The sequence below is a fragment of the Aedes albopictus genome, chromosome 3, assembly GCF_035046485.1.
Source record: "Aedes albopictus strain Foshan chromosome 3, AalbF5, whole genome shotgun sequence".
Taxonomy (NCBI): domain Eukaryota; kingdom Metazoa; phylum Arthropoda; class Insecta; order Diptera; family Culicidae; genus Aedes; species Aedes albopictus.
The window spans coordinates 297,080,379-297,092,679 of NC_085138.1; the positions used below are offsets into that span (position 1 = coordinate 297,080,379).

At 47.8% G+C, this 12,301-nt stretch overlaps 1 protein-coding gene across 1 annotated transcript in view; it reads left to right on the forward strand.

Moving 5' to 3' along the window:
- The window catches only part of LOC109418656 (Kruppel-like factor 2), a 575,512-nt gene that overhangs the window by 139,710 nt on the left and 423,501 nt on the right, over positions 1 to 12,301 (forward strand). Inside the window, exon 3 of the mRNA XM_029863719.2 lies at positions 4,927 to 4,962. Coding sequence (XP_029719579.1) covers positions 4,927 to 4,962 — 36 coding nt within the window. The remainder of the gene's footprint in view (positions 1 to 4,926; positions 4,963 to 12,301) is intronic.

Sequence of the window (12,301 nt, forward strand, 5' to 3'; positions counted from 1 at the left end):
AAAACTTTTATATTATAATCGCGACCATTCTTTTCCTCGACTATGGCCTGCGCCCGGCCCCTTCATGCAGAGAAGGGGGCTAACCGCGCGGATCTGATGAATTGTTTTTGTGTTTACCTACAACGCGCGGACTCTCTATTTTAATGATCATGTCCCCAATTTGCCATGTCAGCGGGGCCGGAGGATGGCTTGGAGGAGACGGTTCGAGGAACTGTCTGGCTTGTAGGTATATTCTGCCTCAACCACAACGCCGTGGAGCACCACGCGGTCCGGCTTAGGAGGAGGAGTAGGTTGGCGAGTGTTCTTTTTTGTCAAGGCCTTTCTTTGTCTCCGGCAAATGAATTGAGATATTAGCAACATCCGATTGTCATCGTGTTGAGTGTCGCGTGGCATGATTGATGATGTTTGCAGCGAATTTCCATCGGATCGTAACGCCAGAAGCAAATTTTGGTTTGATTGAGGCAGGTCCCACCGAACGACGAGCGCGGCAAATTGAGATATTGAAAAACTGATTGGGGTTGATTCGGCGCGAATGTTGATAACCATGACTAACGTTAGGTCATCAGGTTAATGTGAATTTTTGGAAGAAACTGAACGCTAAAAATAATTTTCAATATCATGTTGAAGTTCTGCTGCTCAATGACGGCATCAAACTAATCCGCAGTGGTTTCTTACATGGAAATCAATTTGTTCAAAAATGGAAAAGTGTTGAGCATATTTCAGCGCATGTCAACGCATATGAGCATTCGCGGTGACAAGAGGGGTGAAATCGGCAAACTCTGAATTAGTGTATTACTTATTACTTACGTTTAGTCCTGAGTGTTGAGACTAGTCCGCCATAGCCTCGTAAACCATAGTGAGACTAGTCCTATCACTGACAGTTTCTAAATTCTAAAGAAAAAGATCGCAGTAATTGCCTTCCTTCCAACTATATGGCTGCTGACTTGGTGAGCCGGAAGTGCTTTCACATATCCTCAAGAAATCCACCTGGTTCTGTCCTGGGCCAGGTGTTATGGAACGTCATATACGACGGGGTGTTGAGATTAAAGTTCCCGGTGCGCGTGGTCGGTCGAATTTCTATCGTCTTTCTTTACTTCTTTATTGACGTTGCACTACTATGACCTTCTGAGCTGCCTCTGCTGCGATTTTCTGCTGGGTTCCGGTCAGACGCTTACTTGCAGATTTTGTCCCCGCTCCTGCGCAGAGTGTGGCCAACCCTCCTCCATTATCACACTCGAGTTTCTATCGCAATTGGCTTTTGATGATAATGACAATAGATCTCCACGTTGTAGATCCACATGCAAGGTCGTACAATTGGATCTACGGGCATCTTTTGAGATCAGCAACCGTAGATTGTTATCCACTGATACACACCAAGTTTCACTGGCGTATAGCTGCTCAGATTTTGCGTTTCAGTAGAAAAGTTAGATTGTTGCGGAAACCATGCTTACTATACCGGTCAGTCTAAGGCTCGGTCTATGCTTGTGTCCATGGTTCGCAATTCGTCCTTCACTTGATTGACCCATCTAGCTCGCTGCACATCACGTCTTCTTGTACCGGTCGAATTGCTCTAAAAAAACAATACCTTATGTGGAATTTCAAGTTCATAAATTATTTAAAAATGAAGCAGCTTACAGGGCTAAACGAGTAACCTCTAACCAGCTGCTTAGCTCAGAAAGTACCTTCTTATCTGAACTTTTGGTAACTTACATACATACATTTATTTGTTCAACATCACATTTAAGACAAGACGTAATCTACAATAGTACGCCACAATACTCGGTTTGTGGCTGCCGCTCTCCATCCTCGGTCGCGCCCAATGCTCGCCAAGTCACGCTCCACCTGGTCCGCCCATCGTGCTCTCTGCGCTCCACGCCTTCTTGTGCCAACCGGATCCGTTGCAAACACCAGCTTTGCAGGGTTGTTGTCCGACATTCTTGCAACATGCCCTGCCCACCGTATCCTTCCGGCTTTGGCCACCTTCTGGATGCTGAGTTCACCGTAAAATGCAGCAAGCTCGTGGTCATCCTTCTCCGCCACAAACCGTTCTCTTGCACACCGCCGAAGATCATCCTTAGCACGCGTCGCTCGAAAACTCCGAGTGCTTGCAGGTCCTCCTCGAGCATGGTCCATGTCTCGTGTCGTAGAGGACCACCGGTCTTATTAGCGTTTTGTACATTGTGCATTTGGTGCATGGGTGAATCTTTTTCGACCGCAGTTTCTTCTGGAGCCCGTAGTAGGCCCGACTTCCACTGATGATGCGCCTCCGAATTTCACGGCCCACGTTGTTTTCAGCCGTCAGTAAGGATCCGAGGTAGACGAATTCCTCCACCACCTCGAAAGTATCCCCGTCTATCGTAACATTACTACCCAGACGGATCCGATCGTGTTCGGTTCAGGCTACCAGCATGTACTTTGTATTTGAGGCATTCACCACTAGTCCAATCTTTGCTGCTTCGCGTTTCAGGTAGGTGTACAGCTCTGCCACCGTTCCAAATGTTCTGGCGATAATGTTCATGTCGTCCGCAAAGCACACAAACTGACCGGATTTTGTGAAAATCGTTCCCCGGCTGTTGAGCCTGGCGCGTCGCATAACACCTTCCAGAGCGACGTTGAAGAGTAGGCATGAGAGTTCGTCACCTTATCGCTGTCCCCGGCAAATGAACTCGAAACCCTTACGCAGTTTTGCACACCGTCCATCGTTGCTAGAATCAGTCTAGTCAGCTTCCCAGGAAAGCCGTTTTCGTTCATGATTCTCCATAGCTCTGCGCGGTCGATACTGTCGTATGCCGCTTTGAAGTCGATGAACAGGTGATGCGCTGGGACCTGGTATTCACGGTATTTCTGGAGGATTTGCCGTACGATGATGATCTGGTCCATTGTCGACCGGCCGTCGATGAAGCCGGCTTGATAACTTCCCATGAACTCATTCGTTTTAGGTGACAGACGACGGAAGATGATCTGGGATAGCACTTTGTAGGCAGCATTCAAAATAGTGATCGCCCTGAAGTTCTCACATTCCAAATGGTCGCCTTTCTTGTGAATGGGGCAGATTACCCCTTCCTTCCACTCCTCCGGTAGCTGTTCGGTTTCCCAGATCCTGACTATCAGCCGATGCAGACAGGTGGCCAACTTTTCTGGGCCCATCTTGATGAGTTCAGCTGCGATATCATCCTTACCAGCTGCTTTGTTGGTTTTGAGCTGGTGAATGGCACCCTTAACTTTCCTCAGCGTGCGAGTTGGTTCACTTTCGTCCTCCGCTGCACTGGCGTCGTCGTTTCCTCCGTTGCCGTGGTCTCCCGTGCCTACGTTCTCCACGTCATTTAGGTGCTGATCGAAATGCTGCCTTCACCTTTCGATCACCTCATGTCCGTCCGTCAAGAGGCCTCCGTCTTTATCCCTGCACATTTCAGCTCGCGGCACGAAGCCGTTGCGGGATGCGTTGAGCGCTTTTTCTCCCGAAAGAGGCGGGTCTGCTGTTTCCGCTTCTGTTTGTAACGTTCCATGTTCCGTTGGGTCCCTTGCTGCAGAATTACTGCCCGCACTGCGTTCTTCTCCTCCAAAACCGTTCTGCACTCTTCATTGAACCATTCGTTCCGTCGATTCCGTTCCACGTACCCGATGATGCTCTCGGCTGCGTCGTTGATGGCTGCTTTCACTGTACTCCAGCAGCGCTCTAGATTGTACCGTGGCGGTTGCCGGTACCGTACAATGTAGATGACGGAGTGTTTTGGGCATAGTTTTACCATCACCAGATAGTGGTCAGAGTTGATGTTTTCGCCACGATAGATAGGTCCTGACGTCGATAATGTCGGAGAAGTGCCGTCTGTCAACCAGAACGTGGTCGATTTGAGATTCCTTCTGCAGTGGTGATCTCTGGGTATAACGATAAAAGAGGCTGTGTTGGGAAAAGGTGCTACGTATGGCCATATCTTTGGAGGCGGCAAAATCAATGAGTCGTAGGCCGTTTTCGTTCATCTGCTGGTGGGCGCTGAACTTACCAATCGTCGGTCTGAATTCCTCCTCCTGGCCTACGTGAGCGTTTAAACCTCCTATGATGATCGCGGCTTGGGCAGCGATCGTACTCGCGTTCGAGCTGCGCGTAAAATGCGTCTTTGTCATCATCAGCGCTTCCGGAGTGTGGGTTGTGCACGTTTATTATGCTGAAGTTGGAGAATCGGCCCTTGATCCTCAACCTGCACATTCTTACGTCGATCGGCCACCAATCGATCACGTGCCTCTGCATATCACCCATCACGATGAAAGCTGTTTCCAGCTCGCGTTTGTTGCCACAGCTCTGGTAGATGGTATGATTACCTCCAAACGTTCGCACCATGGATCCTCTCCAACACACCTCCTGCAGCGCTACGATGCCGAACCCGCGGTCTTTCAGTAGATCAGCGAGTATGCGGGTGCTCCCAATGAAGTTGAGAGATCGGCAGTTCCACGTACCGAGTTTCCAATCGCAAGAACTTTTTGTTCGCTGGGGTCGTTGCCATTGGTCTCGGTTTGTATTATTCTGTTGCTGATTTTCCGTTACAGTGTTTTTTACGGCTGGCTCGTAGGGCCTGACACCAATCCCCTACTTTCCGGAGGACCATAGTGCACAGTTGAGCTTAGAGTCCTTCCCTGGCACGTTCATTCTTCCTTTGGACGGTGATCAGTCGCCCCTAACATGGGGATCGATCGCTGTTGTGAGCCGCTCCTCCTGGAGAATAGGAGGCGCTCCTCAGGTTTGCCGAAGCAAAGCCCCCCCTGTCAGCCTACGACCAAAGTTCCCACCGAGGTTGGTTACCCGACGTTCCCTCGACCATCCTGTTTCCGCTGGCAGTAACCTGAATACAAAAATACTATTAAAACTGTTAAACTTTATGCGATACTTTAATGTAAGATACTAATATTTATTTTATTTTACTTTAATTTCAGAATGGACTCGGAAATGACCCTCTGTCTGCGAAGGAGGTAAGTTCAACAAAGTTTTTTATGCGTTATAGATTAGCCTGAATCCCCAACTAATACATCCGTTCGCTCGTACTCATGCTACCCTCTAGCCGCCCCATTAAACCATGCAAAAACTGCACTATCATTGCTAATTGGCCTTCTGATCGACCGCCTTCCTTTATTGAACGGCTACCATTAGTGTACCTACGACCTATGTAATGATTTTATTGAGCGATTTAGCTTGTGCCATAAAAAAACGGTCATCAGAGTCATAAAGCAAAAAATAAAACTACGCCCTTCGTGTCCGTCACAGGCACCCTGGTAGTCACCGCCGTCGTCGTCGTCGTTGTCGGAAACTAACTTTGTCGATCGGTGATCAACACAAATGTGACCAGATACCTCCCCGCGAGCGCGGGTCTACACCGCAACGGCGCGGTGCGACGCTGACCCCAGGCAGGCTTAGTGTGTCTACCGTTTTGTTTACATTGGCGTGGCTCGCTCGAAGGTCACCCGCCACGTTACAAACTATTGGTGACCGGCCGGAACGACCATCAGTCGTCAGGTCGGGGCAGTAGATTAGCGCTTGGCAATTTGTAAGATTGCGGGATTTCCTTATAAAGGGTTTTGAGCGAGAGGATAATATGGAGCTCGGCTGGCTAATTGCGCGCGAAGCCTTCGCTGTCGGAGGGTGTATTCGATGTTAAGTGTGAAAGGAAGGACATAAAGCTCCAACAAGACTAGTTTACATTAGGGAGGAAGCGTTGTTGGGGCATTATGGGTTCCACTTGTATTGAAATTAAAAAGCTAAAAGCCGTATTTGTAAATATTTTCTTGCGTTAACTCATCCTGAATATCCCACTGAGTATCAAAATCCTAAGAAGCAAAAACCTGCCAAAAGGTGTCTTGAACATTACCAGTCATAACTACAACCAGCTTCAGCGCAGCTCACCAGTAATAAAAATTAATATGAAATCTATATTAACACATGTTGATTACAAAGTACAGCCGGAACCGGTGCTACGGCCAAGCTTCACGACCCCAACCCCAGCGCAGGTACAACTTAATCCACTGCGAACCTGAAATTGAAAGTAGTATCATCGACTTCTCTATGCGATGTGCGCGGGCTAGGACGAACCGACAGGTTGTTTGAGAGCAACCAGCCAGCGCCATCTTCAGCCTCTAAATCATCGAAGTACGCGATTAGAGCGCTAGTGCAATTTATGTCCACTTTTCATCGTGGACAACGAGTTAGCGTGCCCATAAATATAATGTTAATTATGCACGTATGCGAGTCATTCGTGTCGGGGGTAGGCAGAGTAGCTGCACCCCTCGAGTTCGAGAATGGTGCGATTAGTGAAGAGCTCGTCTGGTATCTAACGTCCATGTGAGATACACAGTTGCTTCCTAAGCGAAGGAGATGGGCGTGATAGCTTTGATAGTAATAGAATGTCAGTATAGTTTCTCATAAACCTTATCTTGCAGAGCTCTTGTACGTTATGGCACGCTTTTTAAGGAGGACATCAAGGCATCACTGCTTCTTTTATCCTAGAAAGGCTTGGAACGGTTAACACTACGACCACTTCCCACTAACTTTCTGCGAATAAATGCCCTGTCTGCTTACACGCAGAAGGACTGGTCGGCATGGAACCGCGATCTGCCCGGACCTTTCCGGGGATCTTTCCCGTTCTGCAGGTTTGGGTCTAACCACGCAGCCTCTGGCCCAACAAATGGGGTGAGTTCGAACGCAGGGTACCGAACCCTAGAGCTTCTTTTTTGTATCCCCAGACGCAGTAGTCGCTCAACTGGCGCTATTGATCGCGTTCGTGCCATCCAGAGCCACTACTACACAATAGCCAACCTCCTCCACATACGCTGGAGTGCTATCTCGGTGGCCTTTGTAACCGACAAGAAAGCGTCTACGGTCGACCGCGCTTTCTGGAAGCCGATCTAGTTGCGCAAGTTCCGCATCGTTGGCCTTCCTCTCATCACCAGCCCTATTCACAGCAGTCTTATGGAAGAAGGCCAAGGACTAGGATCATGCGGAAAGTGCCCCTCAATCCCCTCAAACTTTTCTGGATGCTGCTTTGTAGGAGCCATTACATGTCTTGTCTTGGCCACCACTATCCTGTATGCATTACCACTCGCCACGGTTTTGCATTAACTTTATAACAGAGACCCTTTCAGTCTTCAGCACTTTAGCAGCGGCAAACACCAAACACCGTTCTTTTCACTCTTCCTCAGTTCGTGCTCGCTGCATCCAAGCCTGAAGGCAGGCGCGACACAGGTCCGCAATCGTTTGAGTCCACCTGTAAGCTGACGGTCTCCTATTTCTAGGGTGAACTTGCCTAGGCATGATCGCATCGCACGCAGGCGAGAGCATCGCTACCAGCTAGTCACCGCTTAAACCAAGTAGGTTTTGTTCACTGTGAAAGGCTTTCCTAAATACCTCGTCGTTGAAGTATGATGTATTCCACCTACGAGGGCTTGGCCTCCAGTTTGAACTACTTGTTAGGTCAGGACTATAAACAGTAACGTTGATGATGGACTCCTCTCCATTCCGACTAAAACTACTTTTGGTACCGACATTAACCAGATCAACATCTAGCATTGCAAGTGTTTCTGAAAGGATCTGATCCTGTTAGTAGGCGAAACGGCTTTCTCATTCCCCAGCCAATGAAATCACCTGCCGACCTTCACCACCGACCTTCATCCTGTCAGTTCATCTGTCATACAGTTCAACTATATGAGCCACTAGCCACTACCGTGGAGGCGCATAGCAGCCTTAAAAGAAGACCCCGTTTACTTTGGTAACCACGAAGCCCTCATAGGTAGTAGACACCTACTCCTGGATACACCGCCATTTTTCCGGACCCAGGCGGGTACTCAATATGGGTCCGCTATGATGGCAATATCGGTGCTCCATTCAGAAACTGCCTGACAAAGCAGTTGCTGATCTGCGTCATAGTGGTTCAGATTCAGCTGCGTTATTTGCACTGTGATTTGTTTCCTATCGCTTTTTCGAAGGCCGGGCAACATGGACCACCCGGTGCCTGTTGTTAATGAATTTTCCGCAACTAATCAAACACGTGGTTGAACTCGTGTAGCCTTGTGTCTGATGGCCTTCAAAGCCGCATGCTCCTGTCAGAGCCTTTACGGTCCCATGACGTGTGCCCTTGTTACAGACACCTGAAGCAAACCTCCGGTGGCTCATGCAAGGTCAGTTGGCATACTGACAAGCTCACTTTCAGCTTCCCTACTTTAATGGACTAACTTGAGTCCGCCACAGGTAGCTGTAACAAGTCTACCAGTATGCGCGCCGGGCCCTTCTGTAGCCGGACGGCTGTGGAGGCTTCCTGCACCTCGCGCTGTTGCCGCAGTGCCGTGACGATCTCTTCCACTTCGGTGATCTCGTCTAGGTTCTTCACCTTCAGAGTCGCCTCCGCTGTAAGAGCCTCACCTCGACCCCTTTGCCAAGGATCTCTACCGTCAGACTTATGTAGGTGGCGCCTTTGCGCTCTTTGACGCAATGGAGCTCGAGGATAATTTCACTCATACGAGTACGTCTAATACTGGCCACGAGCTTTACGTCGTTCTTATCGCCTTCAAGACGTCCGAGTACTTAGACTGCTTAGTCTTGATGTCGAGAGCATCACCCATCTCGCGCTTGGCAGCTGCCCTCCTACTTTCTCTAGGCGTGGTGTCCCTACTCTCCTGCGGTTCATGCTTCTTCTTCTTCCAATCTACTTTGGGCCTAAATAGAAACCCGCCCTGACTTATGATTGCTGAAGACCAATCAATGGTCGAAACCCCCCATTCCCTTCGATCCGGGACGGTCCGGCCTTTTCAAGCCTATTCTTTCCATCTTTCCGGGACGCCTGACTGGTATCCGACTTGCTGGCTTTACTACCGACCTTCAGGGTTAACAGTCCCCAAGCCTTGCGGGCGCCGCCTGGTAGCTCCTCACTTGATGGCTGTTTCACCCTCTTCTGCAATTGTTTGTAATAAGCAATAGCATCCGCTACACCTTCGGGGCTACCCGCGAAAGCGAAAGTCTCCGTCTGGGTAGACATTGTAACCTTAGGCTTCGCGGATTCTGTCGCTGCCGCAGTTGCCACTAATTACTTGTGATTACTTGTGATAGCCTGGCAGCCATCATTGATTTCCGATGTATAACAAAGGCCTGCTTGAGGTGCTTAATCCTCTTCTGTCTATTATAGTCCAGGGGGTGTCCAGGCCCGCCGTGACTAGTGGTGGCTAAGGACCTGCACGTGATCGCAAGCCTCTACTATTTTTGATCCAGCATGGACCGACCTTTTTAGGTTTTGCTGCCCTTCACTTTCACACATTTAACAACCTCCTGGCCTTGGGAGCGCCGCCTGGTACCTTCTCTCCTGATAGCTGCCTCGCACACTCCGCCTTTGCTTGTCAGGCGTACTCTTTGGCAGAGACCCGCGAATGCGAAAACCTTATTCTGGGTAGACTTCAGCACCTGCAACTTCACGGGCTTTGCTACGACCACAGTTGTTATTAGTTGGTCATAATCATGCTTAGCCGCCATAGTTAACTTTCAAAGTCTTAACAAAGTTTGATTGAGGTTCCTGTGAAAGTTCGACTTCGAGGACGCAAAGTCAATGATATAGCCAAGCTGTTGCGCAGCCACCTCCATTGCAAAAATTCCATTCTCGTTCTTATTGATGGTCTGCATCAACCACTAACCGCTCCATCTATGATCTCTCTCGGCGTGCTTGCCTGGGAGGAAATGAGGTTCCCTTCGCTGACACTTCACCTGTATCTGCGCTTCTTATAGTAGACCTAACTAACCCGCTCCTCGCAAAGGGGTGCATTTCACAGCAACCGCCACTAACTGATTTCTGTGTTGTATTTAAGCATATTTTTGAATTCCACGAATAGCACGGAAAATAAGGTCTGTCACTCCAGAGCTCTGCATTGACGCGATAAGGAACAAATTACTATGAGAGGTGCCCGCGTACCTCACAGGCTCCTCGAACGATCTAGTATCATTTTCACCTCCTCGATCATTCATTCCTCGGCATAGATTGGGATTACTCTTTTTAGTGGACTCTGAACACCGGACAGGTGATTCGAAGTGCTATTCTAAGCCAGCACGGCAGCTACACGATAACACATTATTGGTTCTGTGGACTTTGGTTGCATTTCCCTTTCTTGAGCTTCATAGTCAGGGTATTTTTTTGAACGACACAATTGAATCCCCAGTATTCAATGTATCACGTATAGATCATCAGAACTTCCCTTATATCCAATAAATCTCCTCTAAACTACAGCAAATTTCCCACTCGGTAGTACTCTCGCTCCACCTAACAAATATTTCCAATTTTTTCCTTCCACACACCTGCCACATGAATTCTTCTGTAACATAGCTGGTGCTTACCGTCTCTAACTAGATCACTCTAACGACGCGGCTGGCAGACACAAATGCGCCGCTGCCATTTAGCCAAATGATTGGCCCCGGCTGCCAAGACACCACAACCACACTGTAGGTATTACCGAGGAGCGAACCGTGCTCTTTTGTCATCAAATTGGCAACTCTCGCCAGCTTTTTGATCGACAGTTTAATTTATCTCGACTGTAATATCCCGGAGTCTAGTCACTGTCGATCACCGGTCGGTCGGTCGAGTTAAGAGGAGGGAAGGAGTGCAGGAAAAAAAAAAACACTGTCTGCGGTGGAAGTTGAAAAACAACAACGTCCAGCAATAGAGGTACGCGCAGGTTGAACGCCGTGGAGTCAATGTAGATCGCGAGATGTCAAGTTTGGCCGATGATCGGTAGGCATTTAAGATTGCTGCCGCTGCAAACGGTAGCAACGCAGGGGAGTTTGGGTTATAATGCTCTTCCTAGAGAAAAGTTACATTTTAATCGTAATTTGGATTCGAATGAATGTAATCAGTATCAGGTACCATTTAAGGACAAACGTCTTGAAATCCCGTTTTAACAGTGCATGAGAACTTCAGACGCACAAATCTCAAGAAGCAAGCTTCAAACAACAGTGAATTTCATTATTTTGTTCTTGCTCACTTGTAATAAGCTTGAAATAAAAAGATCAGGTGCGCTGGTTTTGTTTATGAAGAAATTTGGGATTCCAACAAGTCCGTCTCTTTTGCTTATCCTTTGACAGATACGCGTATTTCGACTACCACTACCTCAGTGTCATAACTAATTACACTCATTCAAAGAGGGTATTCTGCTTAGAGGGTTCGAAAAGTCGATACAACATCACCGAACAAACTTTACCATTTTAACCCTCTTCGTTCTACGTCATGACGTTTGGCATGTTTGACTGAGGCTAACAGAATGAGGCTTACAGATAATATGTGGCGCAGTTTGCGAGATGCCGATATGTAATCGTAATATGAGAGATTGTTCCATCCGTCCCTACTCTTCCCCAAAACGTATCTAATGCTCTCAAAACGAGTGATTGTACCGCGCGAGAGGAGCCACCGAGGCCTTTTCCGCACAATCCAACCCTAAGGGAGAACAGAAATCAACGTATTTTTTTATGTGAATTATTATTAGCCGCCGGCCAGACGAGCTACCGAGGCCGATCGATTGGTGATTGATCGTAAAACGCATATATGTTCTACGTTTACTCTTTTTATTTTATTTTTGCTGCCCTCATCAATCGGAGAGACGACAGCTTCGGTGGTCGTTCGATGCTTCGGGCGGCGGAGATCCCGATACAATCTTGCGCTTTTTATTGGGAAAGATAGGAAGATTGCAATCTTCGGAAAAGTTGCTACCAAGCCGGTAGCCAAGCTGGTTTTGTACTTATTTTACGGATAATTACAATTGAACACAGCTCTGTGATGTTTAGATGTAACTACTGGGATGCAGGAGGAAAAACAAATCCTAGTTCTTGTTTTTTTATGAAATAGGCTATACATATATATTCCATATTTAATAAACCGTACAAACGTTCTGCCATAGCATGGATCTAGTGTGGTGTACAAAGCACACTCACAAAATGTGAGTTCTTCCTTCGGAAGGAAAGTAACGCGTGGGTCCCGAGATGAACTAGTCCCTGGTTAAAAATCTCGTTTTTAAAGATAAAAAAAAACTTTCTGCCATAACTTTTTGCGTGCGTCTGAATAATTTGAAGAACTCAAACGCGCGTTTTGCGTTGGTTCGGTGTGAAAGCTTTTCCCAATCAATGTAGTATTCGACTAGCAATTGAACAACGGAGTTAAGCATATACATATGAATTGGCGAGCTCGTTTCATGCTATTATTTCGTTGTTAAGCATACCAAAACCAAAAGATTAATCATACCAAAAGATTGACACATATTCGGAGCGCTTTAAGTACTATCAGATACCGTGACTACC